The sequence below is a fragment of the Barbus barbus genome, assembly GCF_936440315.1.
Source record: "Barbus barbus genome assembly, chromosome: 3".
Lineage (NCBI taxonomy): Eukaryota > Metazoa > Chordata > Actinopteri > Cypriniformes > Cyprinidae > Barbus > Barbus barbus.
In genome coordinates, this window is record NC_136731.1 from 2,456,257 (window position 1) to 2,468,568 (window position 12,312).

General features: G+C 36.5%; 1 protein-coding gene across 1 annotated transcript in view; it reads right to left on the reverse strand.

Moving 5' to 3' along the window:
- Nucleotides 1-3,476: 3,476 nt before the first annotated feature.
- The window catches only part of LOC306849878 (uncharacterized protein), a 29,239-nt gene continuing 20,403 nt past the window's right edge, over nucleotides 3,477-12,312 (reverse strand). Inside the window, exons 5-9 of the mRNA XM_079385253.1 lie at nucleotides 6,891-7,164; nucleotides 6,644-6,783; nucleotides 6,377-6,468; nucleotides 5,345-5,444; nucleotides 3,477-5,241 (exon numbers count right to left, since the gene is read on the reverse strand). Coding sequence (XP_079241379.1) covers nucleotides 5,216-5,241; nucleotides 5,345-5,444; nucleotides 6,377-6,468; nucleotides 6,644-6,783; nucleotides 6,891-7,164 — 632 coding nt within the window. The 3' untranslated portion in view covers nucleotides 3,477-5,215. The remainder of the gene's footprint in view (nucleotides 5,242-5,344; nucleotides 5,445-6,376; nucleotides 6,469-6,643; nucleotides 6,784-6,890; nucleotides 7,165-12,312) is intronic.

Below are 12,312 nucleotides of genomic sequence, written 5' to 3' on the forward strand. Positions count from 1 at the left end.
ATAGACAAAGAAAAACTGGGATCATTTCTTATTCTTGCTTGATCACAAACAAATTGCACAAAGAAGCCAAATGGTGGGAAAGAGACACGATGATCCTCTTTATACCTGGCTCCATGAGTGATCCATCTTTCTTGCAGGTTAAAGGGAAGTTTTTCAATGATGGGATTGACTCCCCTCGCTGTGTCAAGAATTGCCAACCCAGGTAAATGTCCACCTGTCTTTGCCGATTCCAATTCCAAAAGCATGTCTCCTAGCTCCCTGAGTCTCCGACCATCTCTGTTAGAAATCCTTGGAAACTCTTCCAGTTTTCTCAACAGTGCATTCTCAATTACTTCTGGGCTCCCGTAACACTCCTCCAATCGCTGCCAAAGCATACGGACACCTGCTATGGGATAGTGCGCATGAACCGATCTGATCCGTTTTGCTTGCGTGGATGACTCTGGGCCCAGCCATTTTGTGAGAAGATCAAGCTCTTCTCTGGCTGTTAAACCAAGGTCCTTTGTCACATCTTGAAAAGAGGATTTCCAGGCCCAGTAGTTCTCAGGACAATCATCAAACTTCATGAGACCTAAACTAATCTCTTTTCTCACCATGTAATTAGCTAAATCAGACGTGTATGGCAAACTAACCATGGGAGCTCTAATGTTGGGAGTAGGAGATGCTTGGAAAGCAGAGCGGCATCCATGAACTTCATCTTTCCGGTTATCCATTGTCTCCTGTTTGATTTTTAACTCCTCCATCCCATATGATGGATATTCACGACGAGAAGTTCCTGTAGCCTCGTGCTGAAGGGGTTCATCACCTCTAAAGGGTGACTGTGCAATCGGGATATCATCAAACTGCTGCTGATGTTGTTCAATCGCCTGCTTCTGAACATACTCCTTGGTACGCTGGGTTCGAATTGAGTGTGTCTCACTAACCAATTCATCTATATTTCCCTCCTCAATGTCGGCTGCTGCCTCATAAATCGCTGCTTCGGCAGATGCTGCAGTTGCTTCTTTTTGAGATTGTAGCACAAACAGATCTGCTTCCACCTCCGCTTTTTTCCTCATCATAGCTGCCTCTTTTTCCGCATAAGATGCTTTAGCTCTCGCTGCTTCTGCTTTAGCTCTCGCCCGAGATGACTTTGAGATGACTTTGAGCCAGAAGTTTGTGATCTTATTTCAAAGGCTTGTGACACATCTTTCTCCTCACTGTGTGACTCCATACTTCACTAGCTTCTGCTGAGCTGTACGATGCAATGTAATAATGACAGTGTGATTCTGTTGTCTTCACCCGCTGTGTCAATGTCCTTTTACTATTCTGTTCTCACCAATGCGTCACTTTAGCAAAGGTGTAACAGATAGCGAACAAAGAAAACTCCAGAAAGCAGTCTTGTGACCTTGGCGACTTTACTGGTTATTTTCAACTGTAAAACTACAAACAAAGAAGAAAATTATGTTTAAGCATTACATTTATATCTATGACATGTACAGTTAAACAATACAATGTACATAGTTTCTTCACAACATTACTTTAGCTTGTATATACTATAAATATATGCATTTGTGTTAAACAAAGAGAAACCTAATGTTCCCTTAAACCGTTAGCATGTAGCATTAATTATTAAAGTCAAGTCAAGTCAAGTCACCTTTACTTATATAGCGCTTTTTACAATGCAAATTGTGTCAAAGCACTGCACAATATCAAAAAAAAAAGGAAAATAAAGTGTCAATAAGTTTGAATAGTGTCTTTGCAATAAGGTCGGCGATATCGCTGGAAATGAAGCGTCCCCAACTAAGCAAGCCAGAGGCGACAGCGGCAAGGAACCAAAACTCCATCGGTGACAGAATGGAGAAAAAACCTTGGGAGAAACCAGGCTCAGTCGGGGGGCCAATTCTCCTCTGGCCAAACAAACCAGCAGTTCAGTAAAGCAATTCGTTTCCCACAATAAATGCAGTATCAATCAATTATTCCAACAATTAAACAACTCCTTATGGACATCAGTATGTATTAACACAAATATGGCACTTACGGACATATATATCCAAAGCAAAGCTCAAACGAAGAAATCACCCACTCAAAGTACATTGCGTTTTAGACGATCTTCACTGAGAGAAAACGAAAGTAAAAAGTAAACATGTCACGGGTAGTACCTTAAATGTCCAGTAGGGTCAAAAACACAAAGATATATGCAACAGCACATATCTGATGATAAAAACTATGACAAAATTTATGCTGGGTTATCAGGCTTACTCGATAAATGCACTGTAATGGACTGCAGAAGCTCATCTGGGGTGCGTTTCCCAAAAGCATTGTTAGCTAACTATGGTGGTACGTTCCATTGAGCTCTATTGGTAAAGATGGTTTCTTTTGGGAAACGCACCCCTCATCTGTAACTCCGCCCATCTCTTATTGACACCTAAAACTATAGTAAATGTTTATTTTTATGCAGTATGTTATATACATATAATCACATTTTATTTATTACCATCTTCTTTCAAAGAAGAGAATGATGTGTTTATTTTTAAGTTCAATAAGCTTTAAATAAATGTTGAATACATGTTTAAAATGTATGATAAATGATTTGGTTGGCTTTAGTAACATGTTTGTTTCTATGCTGTCATATATAATTCTATTGTTTCTTTATTACTATATTCTTTAAAATAGAGATACGCCTCTTTTGAAGCTTGAAATGTTTATGTATGTGTGTGCTTGTTTATATGATTTATCGGGACACAAATTTGTATAATGACATGGGTATTACATTGATATAACAACGTAAATGTGGTTTATGATTAAATTTCTTGAGCCCTCATAATTAAGTCACATACTAAAATGTAAAAATGCAGAAATGTTTGTGTGATGGATAGGTGTACAGTTTGTACAGTAAAAAATCAAAGGGGTTGAGACAGTATTAAAATCATTATGTCTATGGAAAGCCTTTTATAAAACATGTAAATTGGACATATCCGGACTTGCCGCGGTCCACAATATCCTCGTATCCTTGTTCCTCATTGGTTGGTTCTTGTCATGTGGCCTATATTGTTTGGTATAAGTAGCCCTTTTGTTGCCTTTGTCTCTTGTCGTGTATTGATGCTGTAACCCGCTGTCGGTGAGTCAAGTCTGTTCATGCCACGTCAAGTCTGTTTCAAATCATGTGTGTTTCAAGTCAAGTCTTCATCTGTTTGGATTCTGTTTGTATCTTGGATCACTTTGTAAATAAACTGCACTTGGGTTCTCACTACACTTGCCTTCAGTGGACTGAATTGTTACAGCTACATATCTGTGTTGCAAACATTAAATAATAACAAAAGTATTAAGATAAAAGTTTATAGTCCGGGTATAGCCGCAGTCAAAATTAGGAACTGACCTTTGTAACTAATGTTACGCTTCAAATAAAGACTGTATATGTTACATTATGCCAGAAGGTGGTGACCAGTGATTGAATGTATTTGATGTCTTAATTATTCATTCAAGAGATTCATTCAAAAACTCTGGAGGAAGTCTTTATTCATTTATTTCAAATTATTTTTTACATAATGAATTTATTTAAATGAATACTTTTTTTATTTTTTATTAAATTTTCCAATAAAACAACAGTGGGACTGGTATCTCATAACAACATGTACAGCTAGTACATATTAGACATTCAAATGCATAAGAGCAAAGACAGAAATAAAAGAAAATTATAAACCAAAAGCAGAAAGACATAGTCCCTGAGTATCCTCAAGAAAGTTCCCGAGAGAGGACCAAATGCACCAGAACACAGATCTTTGATGTAAATCATAAGTTAATTTTTCCAATGGTAAAAGAGTTGTCGCCTGACTCATATTGATTGAAGGTATCTGAGCAGTTGACCATAATAATAGTACATTTTTTGGCCAGATATATACAGAAGTTGAGTACAGATTCTGTCACAGTCCAGAGACAGATCCACTGTTCAGTGAAGAAGGTGTACATTTGGGGACATTACAAAAGTCTTTCCAATAATCTTTTGAATAATTTAGTGAATCTCTTTCCAGTACATTTTGATTTTGTCACAATCCCAAAATACATGCATCACTGTGCCAATGTCTACCTTACATTTGAAGCATAACTGAGATCTATTGGGAGATATTCTATGGAGGCGAACTGGGGTTAGATAAGTCCTGTGAAAAAAAATATAATTTTGTTCGTGAACCGAAATTGCAGCACTTTTGGGGAAGATATTTGAACAGACAGACAGCCACTCCTCATTTCTAAAACTAGACTCTATGTTCTTTTCCCAGATCACCCTTAAAGAGTCAAAGGATGAAGGACCAACATTAAACAGCATTGTATATAATTCAGAGAGCTTCTTTTTAGAGTAAATGAAGAAAAAATATGTTTTCTATTTCAATAAGATCAAGTTGTATATTACCTTCGTTTAACTGTAACTCTAAAAAGTGTCGGATTTAAAAGAATTTATGAAAATATTTTCTGGGCAGATTAAATGCCTTTCTTAACTCCTGAAACGATCTCATTTGACCGTCATCAAATACATGACCTAACTCCAACACTCCTCTATTCTGTATGAGAGTGGGAAAATCAGGATTGAATGCAATTGGAGACTTCAGAGACAACTGATTTGGAATGGATAAATATTTCTATATTTAGTTATTAAATATAATTTTCAACACATGCAATAATATGTAGGCTAATGTTTTGTTTTCTGAATCGTGGGAGAACCGTGATCTCTATTCTAAAAATCAATCCAAAGTCATAGCTTAAAAAACACATGATATATCTGGCATCTAACTAATGCTATTAGTACTGTTTCTAATATTAAAAAGTAAAGACTAGGATTACACTAGACTGTAGTTACTACTCTCACAATTCTGAGAAATAAAGTCACAATTCTGAGAAATAAAGTCATAATTCTGAGTAATAAAGTCATAATTCTGAGAAATAGTCACAATTCTGAGAAATAAAGTCAAATAAAGTCGTAATTCTGAGAAATAAAGTCATAATTCTGAGAAATAAAGTCATAATTCTGAGAAATAAAGTCATAATTGCGAGATACAAACTTGCAATTGTAAGAAAATAGTCTCTTTTTTCCCCTCAGAAGGGACTTTATGTCAGAATTGTGAGATAAAAAGTCACAGTTACCTTGTTTTATATTTTATTCAGTGGTGGAAACGGGCTTTCATAAATTATGAATAAACTGAATGAATGTGAATTTAGTGAGTCAAAGACACTGTTGATTTCCAGGGCATTATTGCATACTTCTATCACAGCGACCTGTAAATGAAAATTTTTTCTATTAAATATCATCATTTTATAATCATTCCTATTTGTACAGCATATGTCATAAGTTATTGTACAGCTGTGGGAACAGACTCACGTTTGTCAGCGTCCACTTTCCGCATCACTTCCTGTTTAGGGGTTTGAGACCACCTCAGTGTCACGTTTGTGAGTCCTCTATCAGCCAGAGCAGATCCCAACTGGAAATAACATTCATACTGGACTGGGTTATGTTTCCCGAACAATGACGTAACTCACTGATTAACCACCATAGTACGATGCATCGTTTTGGAAACTAACTAGCTAGTCACAACTGTTTCCTGAACATGGGCGCATCTCCGTCGTCTGAACCACGTTAGTTCAGCAACATAGGGCCACTGTTAATGACGTCACATGCATGTGGTGGAGGAATAACTTCTGCTATTTAACTGATTAGAGATGCTACTGTATTGAACATGGCACCTACTGACTAATTTATTATTTTTTTGTTCCCTGTCATTTTTCTTTATTTGATGTTTGATTGATCGCGGGTTCCCTCTTACGTCATACTCCGGGGTTCCCTTAGGCATTTAAGCACATGCGCACTTTTCTAAAACGGCGCTTACAATGGATGCGTAATTAAAAAGTACATAATTAAAATGCATTTATATTTAGATAGAATGGCAGATACAGATAGTCCTGCATGTTAGCTTGCTTGTTGTGTCCAAGAGCATATTTATTTAAGCCCATATATCTTACTAACAAGAAACTATGCTTCTAACCACAGGTCGAGAGCTGTAGCTCCAACCATGTAAGTTTGCTACACTGATTGCGAACGTTCGTTTGAACTATGGTTTCGGGAAACACCAAATCGTTCAACTATGCTGGTAAAGATATAGTTGGCTAACTATGCTTTTGGGAAACGCACCCCAGATTAGATCAGAATATGAAGACATTCAAATCTTCCTCTCCTCTTTTCTCGTGTCATGTCCCAAACAGTACTTTTGTAAAATCATGTCTCTTTAAAATGTGAGAATATTGTAAATTTGTTGATGCTGTAAATAGTTTGACTGAATAATCAATAGGTGATCAGCACTCCTGTCGTAAACCTATTGTGGTAAGTGTTTGTTTTCTCATCACTTGTTACTTTTACCTGTTTGAGAACGTTTTCTCTCATTGTAGAGTCGGTCAAATCATTGCTGGAGTGAAACAGCAGTTTTACAAATGATCTTTTTAAACAGGGACCTAGAAAAATATATTTGTACATATGTAAATTCATAAAAATATGGTTTGCACCCTACAAATGAGCTTGAATTTATTAAAACCTTTCCAAGCTCCTCACTGCGTCATATTGACAAAAATGTATAATGTGAAGAAATTATTATCTGATATATTATAAACCAATATTACTGATGTATACCTTCTCCATAGACCTTCACCTCACACAGAGTGAGGATCTTCTTGTCTCCAGGAATGATCAGATTCACGTAACGTCCCTCCATCCCATCACATGAGTAGCTGTAGGACTCACCTGCTGGAATAGCAGGAATAACAGCACATCTACAGACAGAGAAACACATGAAGGATATAAAAATACTGTCATATCTGTATTAATCCTTCACATTTGTACTTGACGTCTCACGCTCTTTCAGCCTCAAGTTTCTCACATGGGATTGTTGGTGCCGTTGTTCTCCAAAGAGTTTCCGATGCGAATCTCCGCTCCATTTATTTGTTCAGCACAGCAGTCTTTTCTATTAGTGAAGACCACTTCACTAACTCGGTAGACATCACGCAGATCCAGCCTCCACCATGGGTTAGTCTCATTAAGGGTTGAGGAGCATCCCGTATAGAACTGCTGGAGACCTCGATCAATGGCCTTTTCAGCAAACCAGTCCGCAGATGTTGACGACTGTATAGCAGCTCCAGCACCTGCCAGATTTTCTAAAAAATGTATGAAAAAAAATGTCATGACTCGTCTTGATGCACAAAGTTTGCAGCAGAGGGGAAGATTACTGAGGAACAATGACTGAAGATGAAGCGAGTTCCCTTTCGAGGGAACTTCAAGCTGCATCCTCTAGGGCAGTGGTTCTCAACCTGGGGGTCGCTAAAGATTTACAAGGGGTTGCCAAGCTCACTCTAGTCTGACCACAAGATTACATTCCCGACAGTTAGTGCTACCGTTTAATAGTTTTGTTTGAAAATATGGCTGAAAGCAGTGAAAGGTTTTACAGAGGGAAATTATATGAATTAAAATATGAAGGAATTAGGGGTGTGCAATATGACGATTTTTGATCGTGGACGATAAAATCTCTCCACGATCTGCTTTTGAAGAAATATCATAGAATATTTTCTGTAGCACGATACTATCAATTACAGTTCTGCGCCGCTGTCTCTGTATTCTGTACAACACGACATACAGCAGTAGAGTTACTCTGACAGGACACTGCACTTATTAGCGATTGCAAAAGTACATTATTTTGCATATTTGCCGGTTAAATGTTTCATTCGCGCGCTGGTCTGATGTGCGCTTTTTCTGAGAGCATACACCAGAATCGCGCACTAAAACCCTTTCAAACAGCGCCTGATTACTGAAGTAAGTTATCTTTTGCTCTAATGCTGTCAAAACACACAAGATTTACATATAGACTCAGTTATGTCTAAAATGAAAGTAAACTGTTGAGAGAAAAATGGATGTGTGTCTGTATATGCGTGCAGGTCTGAAAGGGACAGAACTAAACATGCTGTCGACTGTCATTAAAGAGATAGTTCACCCTACAATTGAATTCTGTCATTATTTACTCACTCACATGTTGTCCCAAACCAGTATTAATTTATTTCTTGTGCTGAACACAAAAGAAGATATTTTGAAGAATGAGGCTCACCAAAAAGTTGCGGGTCCACATTGAATTTGATAGTAGGACAAAATCCTATGGAAGTCACTGTGGACCAGCAACTGTTTGGTTTTCCACGTTCTTCACAACAGCATTTATGTTCAGCAGAAGAAAGAAACTCACTCAGGTTTAAAACAACTTTTGAGTAAATGATGGTATAAAAATAAAACATCATGACAGAATTGACAGACATATGACAGAATTTTTATTTTTGGGGGAACTATTCCTTTAACGTTAATAAAACAACAAAACGCAAAGAGAAAAATCACTCACTACTTTTGACTGAAAAACTTGAATACAGTTGCTTTAGGAATCAGTCTATATACTTTTTTTTGTTTTTATATTTGTTCATTCAATTTCTTGAATGCTCCTGCTAAATACACCTATTGCACCTGGAAATAAAGCACTGTTTGTTCTATTTATATATTATATGTACTTGTAATGTGTATCTTTGTTCTTAGTTTTTAATAAGAAAGATAAAATAATGACAAAGATTTTTATCTTCGCCCACCTTGGCCTGTCTCCCGTTATTGTTCAAATCAACACTAATTTTTTTATGCACAGTTGTAAATTTTAACCGGTTGATGAAAATTACCTAATGTTCTAAAAATCTGATAAAATAATATAATCACCTATAATCATTCATCATTTTGACTAATCTCTTTTCTTATAAACGGTTTTCAGTATGAAATGTAAGTGTAGAGCTTAGTAGACCAGGACACAGATAATTTGGGACATTCCTGAGCAGAAATCAAAGCTCCCACTCCCAGCATTTGACTGGCTGGCCGATTTCCTGCCCTAAATCTCCTTATCTCAGGAGACCTCTAAAAAACAGGAGATATCTGAGAGGAACATGTCTTTAAAGAACAGAACCTTCAATGTTTGCAACAGGACTTTACTGTGGCTTTCTTACCACTTAAACATAATTCAACCAGAAACAGGGCAAAGACCTTGTCATCTGGAAAGGATCCAGCACATAACTCCTGATGGTGTAATGCAGTAATTCAATGATGGTATCAACAAGGAGACGGTTTTACAACCGACGTCCGAGCTAAGGAAATCTCCAGATCTCCACAAACGTGACATTCCCATGACCTCGCGTTCCCTAGCAGAGGAACGCGCCTTTTCTGCTTATTAACAGACAAAGAGACTCAAACCTTTGCTTAAGTATTTCAAAAGGGACAAATTATACTAGTTTCTGCTATTGAAGCAATATACTCAAAAACAATATATACAATATATTTACAATATATATTAAGGTTGTATTTCATGTCATTTATAAGCTTGCTGTGTTATTGGAATCTAGGGTATTGTTGTAATCTTTCAATGTCTAATGTCTCACGATCACTATTGTTTAGTTTCACATGCTTGGTGTGATTTATTTAGAATTTAGGATCGTTTAATCGATGTACTGTATTAACCCATGTAAGTATATAAAATTAAGGTATGTACTTTGTTTATGCCAAATACCTAATGTTTGATGTTGAACGAGAGCTGATTTCGTCAGCAATAATCTCTTGTGGATGAAAGTTGACTTTTTTTATTATAATGTATGATTACAACACGTATAGAAATCTGCTGTCAATAGTTTCTTCATGTGATAAAATAACTGAAAAGATAATGTATGCACGGAAAGAAGCCGTGCAGAGCGGGCCTCCGCCCCACAGGAAGAATCCGATTGGGTCAGTCGCCCGTGGGTGGATCCCAAATCAGCCCGTTAAAGACAGACGCCCAGCTGTGCTGTGCGCTCTCTCTGCTTGCTCGCACGCTGTTTGAAACTTCGGCTCCTGCTCTGATCGCGTTGTTAAGCGCTTCTTGCCATTAACATCTGGCAGAGCACTGAACAACAATCAAGACTTAGTCAAACTTCTAAAGAAACTTCAACACCTGAAGCCGAAGAACTGAAACGAACTTCCTAAGAGCCATCACCACTCCACAGAGAACCCAACCAATATGCTAGAGGGGTTCCCCGTGACGACGACACATCAGCAGCCAATCCGCACCCGGGGTTCCCTTAACCAGGAAGGAACGGAAACTCAGCTGAAAGCAAGTAATATCAAACAAATCTCCTTACTTGTGCTGGAACTGGTTGTATTCATCTCTAAGAGTAAAGATAGTGAAGTTCCTTGCTTGTGACTCCCTCAGTTTGAAGTTAGAGCATTCTTGAAAACGAGCATTAGAACCTAAAACTCTCTTCAGATCAAAACAATTCATTGCCTGCAATGTGTGTGTGTGTGTGTGTGTGTGTGTGTGTTTACGTATTCTGTTTTGTGTTATTTAGCTTAGTATTGTGGTAGAATAGTGAAATAAACTTTGATTCTATTAAGAAATTTCTTGTCTGTTGCTATGTGATTTTCAAGTCTTAACTATTTGCCAAAGATCGCGTTACCTGTGCTAATTTTACCCATGCTCAACATTACCTAATCAATTCAGTAGTACTGTGGCCACGGAAATAATCTGAATTGTTAAGGCCTACTGGTTTAATGCTTGCTGGACAAATCGTTAATGAGGTATGGTTAATAAGGTATAAGTTGGACATTTTGATTAATATCAAAATGTCCAACTTATCTGCAGCTCAGGCCTTTGGCAACTTATTTGCAGGTATGCAGCTCAGGCCTTTGACCGAAGGGGATAATGTCACTGACAGCCATCGCACCATCCCAGGGGCAACTCCCTTAGCTTGGTAGAGTTGGTACTAGTGCTCGTCTTTGTGCTGGCATGCACGCCCCTCAGCAAGGTGGCATGGGTATTCTGTTACCCAAAGGGACCCCTAGAGGACGCATATTGAAGTTCCCTCCAAAGGGAACGTCTCAGGTTACGTATGTAACCATGGTTCCCTGAGTAGGGAAGGAGACACTGCATCCTCTAGGCCAGGGGTGCCCAATAGGTCGATCGCCTAGGCAATGCTGGTAGATCACGCTTTAGGACAGTGGTAACTAGATAACTTAAAACTAAAGGTAACACTTTATAATAACGTCCAGTTATAAGTCATTTATAAGTGATTAGTTAATGATTAACTAATCGTTTACAAAACATTCATAAGCGATTAATAAGTGATATGCTAACAATTTGTGTATGTTTTGTTAATTCATTTAAAAGTCATTTACAAGTAATTCGCTAATGATGAACTAATCATTTACAAAACATAACTATACATTCACAAATGATTAAGTAATATGCTAACGATTTATAAATCTGTCATAAGTTATCTTTATAAATAGCATCATGAAATAATTAAACACATCCTTAATGGTTAATAGTTACTAGTTAATATATTATTAATCACTTATAAATCATTGAAATGTCAACATTGTACTATTATCTCAATAAACATAATAAATCATTTACAAAGCTTTCTGCGTCCCCTAATCTAAAGTGTAAACTACTCATCAGTTGTAAATGTTTTACAAACCTTCCAGGTTACAGGTTGTTTGTGAATATATATATATATTTACGCACACACGACTGGAAACCATAAAGTTTGTAAAACATTTACAACTGATGAGTAGTTTACACTTTAGATTAGGGGACGCAGAAAGCTTTGTAAATGATTTATTATGTTTATTGAGATAATAGTACAATGTTGACATTTCAATGATTTATAAGTGATTAATAATATATTAACTAGTAACTATTAACCATTAAGGATGTGTTTAATTATTTCATGATGCTATTTATAAAGATAACTTATGACAGATTTATAAATCGTTAGCATATTACTTAATCATTTGTGAATGTATAGTTATGTTTTGTAAATGATTAGTTCATCATTAGCTAATTACTTGTAAATGATTCAAAACTTATTCTACAAAACATAGATAAAAATATTAACTTATCAATTATTAATCATCTATGAATGCATAGTCATGTTTTGTAAATGATTAGTTCATCATTAGGTAATTACTTGTAAATGACTTTTAAATGAATTAACAAAACATACACAAATTGTTAGCATATCACTTATTAATCGCTTATGAATGTTTTGTAAACGATTAGTTAATCATTAACTAATCACTTATAAATTACTTATAACTGGACGTTATTATAAAGTGTTACCAAACTAAAATATAATATTGACTAATGTTATGACTAATATGTTAAATAATGTAATATATATATATATATATATATATATATATATATATATATATAACAGCACCACCTCTCTACGTATTCTGTGTTTCGGAGAAGCAAACCG